General features: G+C 44.1%; 1 protein-coding gene and 1 pseudogene across 1 annotated transcript; both read right to left on the bottom strand.

Annotated features, from left to right (window-relative positions):
* Positions 1–465: 465 nt before the first annotated feature.
* Positions 466–1,308, bottom strand: LOC138172509 (nucleoside diphosphate kinase B pseudogene; annotated as a pseudogene).
* Positions 1,309–8,334: 7,026 nt separating this feature from the next.
* On the bottom strand, positions 8,335–11,478 carry DUSP1 (dual specificity phosphatase 1). The gene is made up of 4 exons (XM_069102364.1): positions 10,706–11,478; positions 10,273–10,418; positions 9,621–9,840; positions 8,335–9,492 (listed from the first exon to the last, which is right to left on the bottom strand). Exons 1-4 carry the CDS (start codon positions 11,073–11,075, stop codon positions 9,122–9,124), a joined length of 1,107 nt encoding a protein of 368 aa, XP_068958465.1. The 5' UTR covers positions 11,076–11,478; the 3' UTR covers positions 8,335–9,121.
* Between the last annotated feature and the right edge of the window lie 221 nt (positions 11,479–11,699).

Below are 11,699 nucleotides of genomic sequence, written 5' to 3'. Positions count from 1 at the left end.
AGGCCTTTCCTGATGCCCTTCCAACCCCTATTGCCTCCCCTTCAAGGTTATTTTATATCTGCTTTGTACATATTTATGGATGTTCATGTTATCTTCCCTTTCCATCAGAGTATAGGATCAAGAGCCAACACTCTTTATTTTTTGTATTTACATGGTGCCTGATACATAGTAGGTACTTAATATGTCACACACACACAACCCCAGTGGCTCCCCATTACCTGCAGAAATAAATACAAACTATTCTGTTTGGCCTTCAAAGCCCTCTATAGCCTAGCCCAGGGGTGGGGGAACCTGCGACCTCAAAGCCACATGTGACCCTCTAGGACATCAGGTGAGGCCCTTTGACTGAATCCAAACTTCACAGAATAAATCCCCTTAGGATTTGAGGACCCAGAGGGCCACATGTGGCCTCGAGGCTGCAGGTTCTCCATCCCTGACCTAGCTCCTTTCTACCTTTCCAGTCTCTTTTTTTGCCCCTTATTTCCAAGGTTTTATTGAACAGGATTACAGGGTTGTTTTAGAAGATGATGGTTCCAATTCCTTTCAATCCCCTGGCATGAAATGTTGTATTCAGGGATGGAGACATACAAACATATACACACACTCACACTCAGTGATGAAGACATACACATGAATACCACAGCTACTAAAAGGAGTAGGTCCAGTATATATCCACTTTTCAAATTCTTATTTATAGACCCAGTCACGAGCACAAGACTTATAATTGACCTGTTCTTCAGGTTTAAACCACAGGCTGATCTCCTTCTCAGCACTTTTTACAGAATCACTGCCATGAATGATGTTCCTGCCAACTTGAATGCAGAAGTCCCCATGAATGGTGTTGGTCTCTCCCAGCATCACTCTGCCTGTCTTCACCACATTCAAGCCCTCCCAAACCATGGCTACAACAGGCCCCAAGTTAATATATTTCACAAGCCTAGGGGAAAATGGCCTGTCCTTCAGGTCAACATAGTGCTGTTTCAGATGTTCCTCTGAGGCCCTAAGGAACTTCATGCCCACGAGGCAGAATCCCTTCTGCTCAAAGCCTTTGATGATGTCTGGGACCAGGCCCCACTGGATGCCCTCAGGCTTGATGGCAATGAAGGTGCACTCAGTGTTGGCTATGGTCCAGGGAAGCTCTGTCTGGAGCAGGAGAAATGGGCATCTGTGGCCCTTTCCAGCCTTCTTACACCTTAATTCCCAACATGTATTCTTCAATCCAGTGACCATGACTTCCTGGCTATTCCAAACAAGATGCTATATCTCTCAGCTCATGTCATTCTCTCTGGCTGTCCCTCAGACCTGGAAACACTCTCTCTTCTGCTCCACTCTCTCCCTGGTTTCCTTCAAGCCCCAAATGAAATCCCTTCTCTTTTTGGAAGTGTTCTCTAACCCCTTTTCATCTCAGTGTCCTCCCTGCTAATGATTCCCTATTTTTACTGCATATAGCTTGCTTTGCATATATTTGTCCGCATGTTGTCTCTTCCATTAGAATCAGAATTAGGAGCTCCTTGAGGGGCAGGGAATGTCTTTTACCCCTTTTTAGTATTTCCAGTGTTTAGCACAGTGACTGGCACACAGTAGGTGCTTAATGCATGTTTATTGATTGAAAATTGATTGGTTGAAAAATAAATCAATTCATAGGATAATGGATTTAAAGCTAGAAGGAACCTCAGGAATTATCTAATCCAACACCTTCATTTTACAAATGGGAAAATTAAGACCTAGAGAGAGGAAGTAACTTTGGAGCAATAGAATATAAGCTCATTGAGGGCAAGAACTGTTCATTTTTGTCATTATATACCTAACACAATATAAGTAGATACTTGATCAATGTTTGTGGACAGATTAGTTTCATACATAAATGGATCATAGGATCATAGCTTTAGACCTGCAAGGAATCTTAGAGGTCATCTAGTCCACCCTTCCTCATTTCACAAGGGAAGAAGTTGAGATCCAGAGGAACTGAGTAGTTTGCCCAAGGCCATACAAGTAATGAGTGGCACAATCAGAATCTGATCTGAATCCAGGTTCTCAGACTCCAAATTCCGTACTCTTTTGACTGCAACACACTATAATTTTAGAGTACTCTTTATTTAAATATGAGCTTTTTATTATAATTATTGTAATAATAAAGAGAAAATAGTCTGAGAATAAGGATTAGTCTACTAGAGCCTCTCTGAACTATGTGATGACAACCCAGGAATAAGTTACATATGAATGAGCAAGCATTAGTGCCTTTTGACAGTGTCTGAATTCTTGTTTGGTTTTCAAAGATGATCATATTCCCCAAGTCTCTTGGGAGAAACTGAGGCCCTTTTCTCTGATCAAAGGGGCTGTGACTAGAAGCCTAACAGCCAGTAAGCAGCCAATCGGCCATTTAGTTAAGGGAAGCCAGAGGTCACAGCACCCTAGAAAATGGAATTGGACATCCCCCTTCCAAGGCCTTCCTTTCAGAGGACAGAGAACTGAGTCCCAAATAGAGGAAGCGATTTGCCCAAGGATATACATTTTAGTTTGTTGCAGGGCTATGACTAGAGATAAGCTCTCCCAAATCTTGGTCAAATGTTCTTCCTGATCCAGAAGGTTCTCGATGGGCTCTATATAGAAAACCATTTTCATATACATTGTTATCATCTTCCAGAATCTAGCACAATACCTTGCATACAGTGTTTGTTGACTTAAACTGAACTATCCTCCACTAAACCATGGCAATGTTTTATCATAGCATGAAGACTTTGGTCTCTCAAAGGCCATGTCAATGGAAAGCAAGCTTCAATGAACTAGATAGAATTAGAGAACAGGCCTAGTAATTTGTGCCTGCTATTCAGGGACAGACCTAGGACAATTTGGAGAGGCAGAGAACCAGCTTGACTGGAGAGGGTGATGAATCTTTAGACCACAACAACTCTCAAATACCACCTACGATATTCTACAACCTGTATCTGTACCCATACCAAGCAAAATTATAGCTCCCTGAAATACTACCACCATCTAAAAACCACTCCTATTTCTATAGCTTTTTAAGATTAACAAAGCACTTTCATCACAATCCTGTGGAGTAGATATTTTACAAATAGAGAAACTGAGGCTCAGAGAAGTCAACTCCTTTCCAAGGGGCACACAGCTAGTTGTGACCAAGCGTCAGAGTAAAGATCTGAATCTACGTATCCAGATTGTCAAGTCCAGTGCCCTTTCCATTATGCCACTAACCCTATTTCTGTTGAATTCAGTAAATATGACCTTCCATGGAGTAATAGATGCCTTTAAGAAAAGAAAATGAGCTCTCATCTAGACAAGTCTTTTTTTTCTTTTCTCTACTTGATTTTTTTTTTCTTTCAGTCTGCCTTAGGAAGATTTGGCTCAGAAGGGCCCTGGGAAATTCCCCATAGGTGGTTTACATGGGAGAGTACAAAACCCTTTGCACACCTGCCTTCAGAAATGCTGACTTGGGGAAAAAAAAAAAAAGGCAGAAGCTGCATCTCTCCTTGGGGATGACCTCAGGTCTGTCTAACCAGCTTGGCCAGGCCCAGAGCACATATATGCTTGTGGTTTGGGGGGGAAGGGAACCAAATCTAGCCACTCACTAGCAGCAATTCAGCAAACTGCATTAGAGATGGTTCCTGATTTTTTCACCTCTCTGATGGGGCTTGCAGATACAGCCGCCGTCCCCATTGTTTGCTCTGTGTGTGTTGGTAACGAGCAAAGCACAGCGCCAGCATTTTTGAGCAACGACATCCCCCTCCCCCTTGCCGTTTTTTTTTTTTTAATCACTTAACTACAAACTGATTTGTCAGCAACAGGAAGCACCATTACTGCCTTCCTCACAAAAGGGAAACTCCCAGGGGTTGCTATGGGAATATATGCGACTGTATAATTACAGATTTATATAATCTTAAAGGCACACACACTACTAGGCCTACAAATGGGGCTGAGCAAGGAGGTTAAGGTTTGGGAGACAGATACGCAGTTTCTACCTTCTAAGAGCAGTATGACCACAGGCCCTAACTTAGAAGATTGCCTCAGAAACTGTAGAGAAGAATGGAGGAGACAAACATGCATTAGGCATTCTCGGCCTATGAAACTACTTCAGCAACTTTAGCTGGGAAAGAAAACTTCCCTGACTCCAGTCTCTGCTTCCATGACGTCTGCTCCAATTTTCCACCAAAAAAGGACACTCTTGGAACATTACATTAACGCAACTGAGGGAGTGTTCTCTTCACCAGAAAATACCAATTTTCTTCCAAAAGATGTTGTTTAACTAAGGAAAGTAAAGAAAATTGACTTTCGGTTTTCTGTGACATTTTCTGAAATAACAGAAAAAAATCAATCAGTCAAAAAGTCAATCAGTCAGTCAATAAATATCTGTTAAGCGACTGAAAAAAAAGGCAAAAGACAGTCCCTGCCGTTAGGGAACTCAGTCTAATGGGGGAGACCACAGGCAAACAAATATGCACAAATCAACTATATGCAGTATAAATAGGAATTATTAAAGGAGGGAGGGGTAGTAGGATTAAGAGGGGTAGGAAAGAATTCTTGTAGAAGATGGGATTTTAGTTGAGACTTAAAGGAAGCCAATAGAAGGAGATGAGGAGGGAAAACATTCCAGGCATTGACAGCCAGAGAAAATGCCCAGAGCTGGGGGGAAAATGAGGTAGGATTCTCCAAAAGATTTATAAGTGACCAAAAGAGATGAATAAGTGGTTTTCAAAAGCAGGGATGCACACAGTCAGCAAATATTAGAGTTAAAGTCAATACAAACTAAAAACAACTCTGAAAGATCCTCCCCTTTCCCTCACAATCCTCAAAGTGAAAAGATAACAAAAGATGGAAATGGTGGATGTTGGAAGGACTAGGAAAAGATAGGCTTTGTGACACACTGTAGATAGACCTGTGACTTGGCACAGCTGTTCTGGAAGATTATATGTAGTTACACAAGAAAAGTCACTCGACCATTCTTATTCTTTGATCCAGAATTCCCACACTCAGTCATAAACCCCAGGAGGGCCAATAACAGAAAGAAAGGTCCCACATATACCAAAACATTCACCGAAGCTCTTTGTGAGATGGTAGAAACTAGGAGTAAAAATGGGTGCCCATCAAATGGGGAGGGGGACTGGGAAAAAAACAAACAAACCAAAACTGTGTGATATGAATGTAAGGCAATATCACGGTAAGATGAAGAAAATGACAGAGAGAATTATGAGAAACATGAAGAGGCTTGCATGAGCTTATCCAGAATGAAGCAGCGCCAGGAAAACAGCATATGCAATATCTATTCAAAATCATTCAGATTAAATGCAAGGATCAATTTTGATTCCAGAGGACTGATGATGGTGGAAAGACATCACTTTCTCTCAGTAGACAAAGGGGGTGATATGGGAATAGAAAGTTGAGGAAATTGCCAGACAGTGTATCGATTGATTTTCTTGTACTTTGTTATGATAGGGGGTGAGGAGAGAGATATTGGGAAGTGATATGTAAACAATAGTTATCCATAAAACCTTTTTCAAAAAGTAGTTTACCTTCAAAGAAAAAAAAAAAAGGAGTCAGGACAGAGCTGGGGCTCAGCCTCTCCTGGAGTGATGAGAGGTAGAATCCGCTTGAGCTATGATAAATGACTGAGCCCTTTTCACCAATTGGTCCATTAGGCAGTGTCTGTACTGTTCCACTCCATAGAGCACTTTGAAGATTAATTTTAGCTCAGCTATTGCTTGCCAAGCAGAAAGAGATGGTATTGAGTCCACAGGGAGAGCTGACAGAAGGCAAAGGCCATAGGAGAGAAGTCATTGGTACATTTCTGTCCAAAGGCAATAGTCAGTTTCTAGGACTTGGCAGAACAATGTGCGACTGTCTTGTTTTAAAGGTTCTAATTCGAATACCTTTCCAATCCAGAGCTCCTTTATGGGATGAGACTGACAGGCCAAGGTAAGCACTTAGGACATAGGGATCTTTTGATCCTTTTCACCACTGCCCATCGGCATCGGGTTACAGTTCAGGAAACTTGAACTTGTAGAGTCAAGGGCAGCTCTATGAAGTACTCCACCTGTTCAAATGATACCCACAAATCCACCATTTGGGACATTGCAAGAGGTCATTCAAGGACAATCTTTCTCCTAAACAATGTCAAAAGGAAGGTTTTCTTTTCCAAATTGGTTTTCTCATAGCCACTGCCTCCCTCCCCCCTCCCCCCATCTTGGACTGGCTTATCCAGCAGCAAGGAAGAAAAAATGGCAGCAAGATACCATGTGATCAAGTGAAGCTGCCATTATGGATGAAATAAGCTACAATGGACTTCTTGGAGGAAGGTAGGTGGCAACTGGCCTGATGACTGTGTGACCCAAGTTCTAGTTCTTTCTTTGCTGCTGTGTAACTTTAGCCAAGTCATTTCCCTGCTCTGGACTTTAATTTCCTCAAGTATGAGGGCTGGAACCTAGGAAGGGGGCAAACAAACATTTATTAAGTACCTACAATGTGCCAGACTAAATGCTTTACCAATATTATTTCCCTTGATCTTTACTACAACCTTGGGAAGTAGGTGCTATTATCTCCATTTTACAGATGAGGAAACTGAGGTAAGCACAGGTTACGTGATTTGCCCAGGTTCTCACAGATAGTGAGTGTCTAGGGCAGGATTTTAACCTAGATATTCCTGACTCCAGGTCCAATGATCTATCCATATAGCTAAGCTAGCTGCATGACTAGCTGTCCTCTAAAGCCCTACCAAACTCTTCTAACCTGTTTTTACATGAGAGAAAAATATTTTTTTAATGTTCTTGACTCTCAACAACTTATCATTTATCTCAATGAAAAGTGTACTTTTTGTAATAAAGTCAAGAGACCTGAGTTTAAATCTTGCCTCTGAAGCTTACTAACCAGTAACTTAACCTTACTAATTATATAACGTTGGTGAAAAACTTCTCTAGGCCTCAGCATCCATATCTGAGGAAATGACCTTTTATGTCCTTCCCAGCTCTACATTTGTGGTCCTGCAGTTTCATGTGTTAGCCTTGCCTCTACAACCAGATTGTAGAAACATATCATAGGGTCATGATATTTTAAAGGTTATTAGGAACCTTAGGGTCTATGTAGTCCAGCACCCTCATTTCACAGATGAGAGAACTGAGCTCCAAAGACTGTGAAATGACTTGCCCAAAGTCGTACAGAGAGGAAACGACAGAGTCAACACTAGAACCCAGGTTCTGACTCCAAAACCATTGCTTTTTTCATTATACTAGTCTATCTCCAAAGATACAGCAGTCTTCAATCCTTCCTACACCTTAGGGTGTTCGACTGTGATACCATAAAGGACCACAGGATTTCAGAGCTCAGGAAGGGACCTTAGAAATCATCTAATCATTAGATGATAGGCTTAAAAATAAGAGGGATTTTATAGGCCATTGTGTCCAGTCCCTTCATTTTCTAGATGAGAAACTTAGGCCCAAAGAGAGTAAGTGATTTGGCTTTGGTCACAGAAGCTAAAGGAGGTAGATTATCGTTCAGTCGTGTCTGGCTTTCCATGACCCCATTTGGGGTTTTCTTGGTAAAGATACTGGAATGGCTTGCCATATCCTTCTCCAGCTCATTTGACAGATGAGGAAACTGAGGCCAAGAGGCCTAAGTGACTTGCCCAGGGTCACACAGCTAGTAGCTGCCTGAGGCCATATTTGAACTGAGTCTTCCAAGACTCCAAGCCCTACACTCTATCCACTGCACTACCTAGCCTTATTAGAGGCAACCAGAATTCAAATGGAGAACCTCCAAACTCCTGACTTAAAATCCATCATTCTTTTTTACATTACACTACAATGCCCAAGCCTCCTTCCCCACACCTCCATTTCACTGGTGAGAAAACAGACTTCAAGGTCACACACATACTAGGTAGGTGACAGAACCCCAGTTTGAACGCAGGTCTAATTCCAAATCCAATGCAAATCTGTCACTGTAGCCCCTTTCCCCTATTTCTAAATCCCTCAGATAGCATTTATTTGGCCCAACGTGAATATCTGTTCATTCATTTGACAAACAGGTACAGTACTGTTGTATTGGCAACAGATCTTTGTCATTTCACCCTGAACAACTGATTCATATGTAGCATCTGGCTTTCCAGAATGATTCTCATTTTCCACCTCATTTGTAACTGTGCAGATGTTAAACAAAATCTGCCCTAAAGTCATAGAAGCTCATGAAGCTTAGCCCCCATCCCCCAAAGGAATAACCCTCAGGGCTGGTAACTGCTCTAAGTTTTTCCTTTGTCACATTTCACTGGGGATTGTGGGAGAGGGAGGGAAATTAGAGAAGGCAGGGAAGGAAACAAAAGAGATAAGAGCAGAGTTAAATTTCAATAGAAATGTCATAATTTATTCTGCTTGTATAAAAAAAAGTCATCGTTAAGTAACAAAATGTCTTCTCAGAAGAAGAAATATATTATTTCAGATCATAAATAATCAGCAAACATACAACCAACCTTGGCAACTCAAAAAAGCACTCTTGTCTGGTGCTTTTCCGTCAGTGCTAAGAGAACAAATGTTTAAGGATGTATTTACAGGATTACAGTACTCCCAACAAAAAAAAAAATTGAGGTATTTGGTTTTTCTAGAAGTGGAATCTGAGGTTTGTGAAAGCTGAACACATCTACACAAATAAATAATGGGAACTTTTGCATTGTATATGTGTGAATGTGTGTGTGTATATATATATATTTAAATATATATATAGACGTCAAAGGGGAACAGCCTCTTCTGCTGGCTAAGTGTCCAGAAATGGTAATACTGGTAGGTTTGTCAAGCACAAAGACTAAAGTTCTAAGAAGAGAGGCCACTAGGATCAGCCCAAAGTGAGCTATCCAAGTCTCTTTTTCTTTTGCTTCTTTCCATCAAAGGAACCTGATGTACCAAACTACACATTGGTCCAAGACACTTCGGAATTGAGCACAAATGAACCTTAGAATCAGTTCAGTCCAGTTCACCCATGTTGTTCTCAAGTGTGGAGTTCAGGAAAGAGTTGAACCCAGATGACACAACAATGCTGAGACATTATCCCCCAGAGTTATTGCACTTTGTTTTAGACAGAAGGAGCCTCAAGTTCCTTATGTGGTTCTCGAGTAACTTCCCTGAGTCTCTCAGCAGCTTGGGGAAGTGGTCATTGGGCTCTGAAGGTAGTTCAAAGCATTAGAGGAAGAATGGACGGGGATGGAGACGGGGAAATTAAAGACTGTGGTTGTGGAGGTCCCTCTGTCAAGTACAGCCATGGCAGGACTTCCCGCTTCTGCTGAACAGTGAGGAGCTAAGACTTGGGACTCGAACTGTAATAACTGACCCATAAAGCTGAAGTTGGGGGAGATGATGCTTCTTCTTTGCTTCACAAACTCAAAGGCCTCATCCAGTTTGACCCGATTGGTCCTCATGAGGTAAGCTAGGCAGATGGTGGCTGATCGGGAGATACCAGCCTGACAGTGAACGAACACCCTTCCTCCAGCATTCTTTATAGAGTCTGGAATACATACAATGGACAATCGTTTACCCAAAAAAAAAAAAAAGTGTCATTTTTACAACTGGGCGTTTTCTTCCCAGCACAACTCAAAATCAATGTAGCGAAAGACATTTGCAAGGATTATTTACCTATGAAGTCAATGGCTTCGTTGAACCAGGAGCTTATATCGGCCTTGTGGTTGTCCTCCACAGGGATGCTTTTGTACTGGTAGTGGTCCTCAAAATGGTTGGGGCAATTTGCAGAGACGTTGATCAAGGCTGTGATCCCCAGAGCATCCAGCATGTCTTTCCTGGATGCATGATACGCACTGCCCAAGTACAGAAAAGGCAGGATCTCTACTGGGCCACCCTGCAATACAAGAATTTTTAAGACGATTACACACAGCCCCAAATTATGCCATGTGAAGTATGTGCAAAACATTAAAAATCCTTCTGGTGCCTGATTTTCTTGGTAAGTTATTGGCTGAGAGGGAGACAATGCACTAAGCACGATTACAGAAGAAAGAATGAGCTGATTTAACAGGCAGAGACACGGAATGGTGGGTTGGGAGAAGACAGGATTAATTAATCATTTTGAGTCACTATAAAAGTGAATGATTGGCATTGTCTTAGAGGGTGGACAACTTCCTGAACATCTAAGGTCCTATCTACCTCAATTCATTTAACTCTGAAAGGAAACAAAAAAAATTAAAATTCCTGATGCCCATTACAGGCTATTTTCTATACCCCTTGTCCCTAGTAATAGCGCTTTATGCCTTTCTCCCTCACCCATTATACTGACCTGGTCATAGAGCGGTGTGCCGCAAGAGCTGCACCCGGATTCTGCACTGCCGGGGACGCTGGAGCTCAGAGGTAGGCTCAGACCCATAGGTGTCGACTGCTTGCTGCACAGTTCCGAGCAGGCTGAGGAGAAAGCTTCATATCCTCCTGAAAATACAAAATAGACATCGTCTCCCATTAGCTCTCTCCCCCGCCTGAAAACACTGTAACAGGAGAGGAAGGCAAAGAAATTCCTGATGTGCCTTTTTTAGGGTGGGTTTACGACCCTCTGCCGCACCGCTTTTCGTCTGAGCTTTGGTCTAACAGGGTTCCCAACTGGGTTGGACAGGAGGGCCAGGGGTATTCGAGGCAGAAAGCTCCGGAAGACGGCGGCTTTTCCAGAGTCGCCATCACTAGCCCCAAAGCCTGGCAGCGGCCACCAGGGCAGTCCGTACCTTTGAGAAAGCAGATGCGCGCTGCTCGGGCCTCCCTACACAGGGCGCTGGCGGCCAGCCTAAGGGTGCTGTCCCTCTTCGCCAGCTCCAGCTCCGGGCTGCGCTCGTCCACAAGGACCACGGCGTGGTAGAGGCCAGCCAGCAAGCGGCCCCGCAGCTCCTCGTTGGGCACGATGTGCTCCAGCCCCATGGCGCCCTTGGCGCGCCGCCGGACGATGGTGCTGAAGCGCACATTGACCGAGCCCGCGATGTGCGAGGAGTTGAAGGAGAAGAAAGAGCGGCAGTCCAGAACCAGGCACTGGGCCGCCCGCTCCTGCAGCAGCGCTCTCAAGCTCTCGCAGTCCAGGGCCCCGACTTCCATGTTGACCATTGCTCGAGGGAGCCCCCGCGGCGCGCTGAAGGTGGCAGCGTGGAGAGCGGCGGGCGCTGTCCAGGGCAGCCGGCCGGCGGACCGACAGAAGGGGGAGGGGCGTCAAAGTGGGAATCCACTCGGGGAAAGTTCTTTGTTTCTCAGGGCCGTGGGCTTTCCTGTTTCCTGAGATCCCTAGTGAAGACAAAGCACTTTTAGCACAAAGCGCGGTCTGGGGCCCAAATAAGCTTCCCTAAGACTTTTGTATTCGAAGGAGGTAAGGGAAGAGAAACATCCAAACCGAGTTTCTTTCTTTCTTTCTTTCTTCTTTCTTTCTCCTTCCTCCCTATTCAGCAGGCAGGGGGGAGCCGCCACCCTCACCCTGCTCTCTGCCGAGCGCACGCCGGGCCAGCTGCCTTATATAGTGTGTGAGTGTGTGTTTGTTTGTTTGAATGGGGCCGGATCACGTGGTTGGGCGGTGACGTCACCGGCCAGGCCCGCGCTCAGCCCTCCCGGTGCCAGAAGCGAAGACGTCATCGCCCTAGCAGCAAAGACAACTCTATGCCAACACGGCGCCAGAGCCCCAGCCGGGCCTCCCCCCCCCCCCCCCCCCCCCCCATCCCGCTCTTTGGGCAGGAAACCTGG

Source organism: Petaurus breviceps, unplaced genomic scaffold, assembly GCF_028583685.1.
Source record: "Petaurus breviceps papuanus isolate PSGF00001 unplaced genomic scaffold, PetGlider_PUasm1.0 551, whole genome shotgun sequence".
Taxonomy (NCBI): Eukaryota; Metazoa; Chordata; class Mammalia; order Diprotodontia; family Petauridae; genus Petaurus; species Petaurus breviceps.
Note: the sequence above shows the minus strand (reverse complement) of the source record. Positions and strands in the feature narration are given on the sequence as shown.

Bases quoted from the DNA above. Each gene is read 5' to 3' on its own strand.
- DUSP1 (XM_069102364.1), bottom strand. From the start codon at position 11,075: ATGGTCAACATGGAAGTCGGGGCCCTGGACTGCGAGAGCTTGAGAGCG. The intron at 10,419-10,705 runs GTACGGACTGCC...TTGTATTTTCAG, and splicing joins GCGCATCTGCTTTCTCAAAG to GAGGATATGAAGCTTTCTCC. The intron at 9,493-9,620 runs GTAAATAATCCT...TATGTATTCCAG, and splicing joins CGAAGCCATTGACTTCATAG to ACTCTATAAAGAATGCTGGA.